We start from the raw sequence: 2,492 nt of genomic DNA on the forward strand, positions 1-2,492 counted from the left end.
CTATATCTGACAATGTTTCTCTGCTATGCATAGAGTTTTCAGTGACTAGCGATTCGGAAGTAGTTTGTCACTCTTTCTTCCTAGTCTGTCATACTACAGGCTAGTTAAATCTTTCTTCCTAGTCTGTGTGCCATACTACAGGCTAGTTAAATCTCATAATGACACTCACTCACCTGAGTCTCCGAATTAAGAGACAAGCCACCTTCTCCTCACTCTGTTCTCATATCACATCATCTCTGATTGGACAGATCGGTCATTCTTCAGTCCTTTAGGTTATTGTGTTCCTGCAGTATTCGTAATAAGTAGGTCTAGAGGATTAAAGTACTCAATAGCTCAGAAGTGCAATTAGGAGGAGAAGACCGAAGCATATCTTACGCTGTCAGTGTGAGGGGCTGAGAGTTAGTGTCCAACACTTGTAAAAGTTAGTAAAGTAACTATAGCTGCTTTTTAAAAAGTCATTCAACACTGAACAAGGTCATTATGCTAACACCTTCATGTTTTATTATTAGGAACAATATGCCAGAATTCCACAAATTAAAAGCAAAGTTGGTAAAGAAGAAAGGAGCACGGGCATATGCTTGCCAATGTAGCTGGAGAACTATTGAAGAGCTGACCGACCTTCAGACCCATCATCAGCTTCGCTGGGTTTGTGGTAAACATTAAGGATGCAGATTATACATTCAGACAAGTGTATTCACAGAAGTTGTTTCCGGTGATCATGATACTATTTAGGTAAAGGTACACAGGAATAGCATGTCCTTAAAAAAAGGAAGTGACTTTCATTTAGTCCCTCCACAAATTTTTAACAACCGATGAACTGGAGGAAAAATGTACTTTCGTATTTTGAGATTATTCCTGTTTGCTATATGGACATTTCACTAACTGAGGTAACAAATTATCCAAATTCTTTTTTGCTCGTTTATGTGCTGCTAAATGGCAGTTCACATACGGCATTTCATACAAGCAGAACAAACACAACAACAGTATTATTGACTGCTAATACACTTACTGTAGACATTCCTTGTTTCTAGCCATTAAAGAGGATAAAGTCACCATTGCAAAGAAGTCATTGTAGAGGTCTGCCTCAAACTTCTACACTCACATCTGTTGTTGCCAAAAGCTGTAATGAGACTGACAAAACCAAGTAGTCGGTGACTAACTTAAGGGTTTCTTCAGTGGTAAGGGATATTGTAAAACACTACCTCTGTCTGCTCTTGTTTTGCCAACTCAAAGCAGTAAATTATGCACAATAATGCTAAATACATGATAGATACTACATTTAACTTTTATTCCTTTTCTTCATGTAGGTATGGAAAGTCAAGTATTTAGTTTACTGTTCTGGCAAAGAATCATTTATATATTAAATATATAGTTTTTGATACACCTAAAAACACAAAAATCCTAATACAAAAAGCACATCGTTGTATTTCCTAAGTACTTTGCCTTTAATGCCTAAAACTCCATGGAGTGAAGTGAGCAGCAAATCAGTTTTCTCAGGCAGTCAATTGACGTTTCTGGTCAGACCTGGCTGACAAATGGTCTGTTTGATCAGCACATGACGAGAAATAAAAACATGGATGAGCTAACATGTTACCTGTCAGGCTCCATCTTGCCGTCATTGAAACTTGAGACTCTACAGCAGCAGGACTCTGAAGAAATCAGATACCTCCAAATTACCAGCTCCCAGCTCCTTTGGGATTCTAGGGCTTTCCAGCAGGCTGCCACAAGCTCTTTACCATGTGTTGTCTGTATAGCTCAAATGTGTAACACAGGATGACTGAAAAGGAGTAATTGGAGATTTGATCATTCGGATGCTTTTCTTGACCATGACATATTTGCATACTCGTAAAACTTACTTTTAGCATTGCAACAGAACAATATCATGGTGGCAGATGCTCATATTTTTGTATTAAAGATATTTTATAGAGTATACCTTTCAATAAAAATTACTTGCTCTTTAAAAAAAAAGGAAAAAGATATCTAGATAGCCTCAGAAACTCTATATAGATAGGGTCACTATGAGTCACAATGAACTCAATTGAAGTCAATGTGTTTTTGTTTTGTTTTGTTTTAACCTTGTCAAAATATCACCTGAAAATTCTGGAACCATCTGAACATCCTGTGAGCAGGCCATTGAGGATGAAAAGACAATGGCTACTATAATAAAAACATTTATAAGACACATATTCTAGAAGATGGTAGATAAAGACTATAATAATTAAGGGACTTGCTATTCCAGTAAACTATTATAGTCTACTGGTTAGGGTAATGCTGAATTATCCTGTGCAATCAATTAATGCAATAATCTCAAATAACCTCCTGTTATAAAGAAGGAACCATAATGCTTGTGGTGTAATGAATTGTTTACCATGTCTCTTCTAGCCTTAATCTTTGTAACTCCTACCAAACCTTTTCCTGCTGGGTCTGGGTGAGAGAACATGGGAGACGATATTGATGGATGACATGATTTAACTGTGAATGTTAACAGAATT

The 2,492-nt window shown here is 36.9% G+C and overlaps 1 protein-coding gene across 1 annotated transcript in view; it reads left to right on the forward strand.

Annotated features, from left to right (window-relative positions):
- LOC102817351 (chromosome unknown open reading frame, human C8orf37) overlaps window positions 1–663 on the forward strand; it is a 30,058-nt gene extending 29,395 nt beyond the window's left edge. The window contains exon 6 of the mRNA XM_006859204.1: window positions 510–663. Coding sequence (XP_006859266.1) covers window positions 510–663 — 154 coding nt within the window. The remainder of the gene's footprint in view (window positions 1–509) is intronic.
- The last annotated feature ends 1,829 nt before the right edge of the window (window positions 664–2,492 follow it).

This window comes from Chrysochloris asiatica, unplaced genomic scaffold, assembly GCF_000296735.1.
Source record: "Chrysochloris asiatica unplaced genomic scaffold, ChrAsi1.0 scaffold00031, whole genome shotgun sequence".
In the NCBI taxonomy this organism is placed as follows: domain Eukaryota; kingdom Metazoa; phylum Chordata; class Mammalia; order Afrosoricida; family Chrysochloridae; genus Chrysochloris; species Chrysochloris asiatica.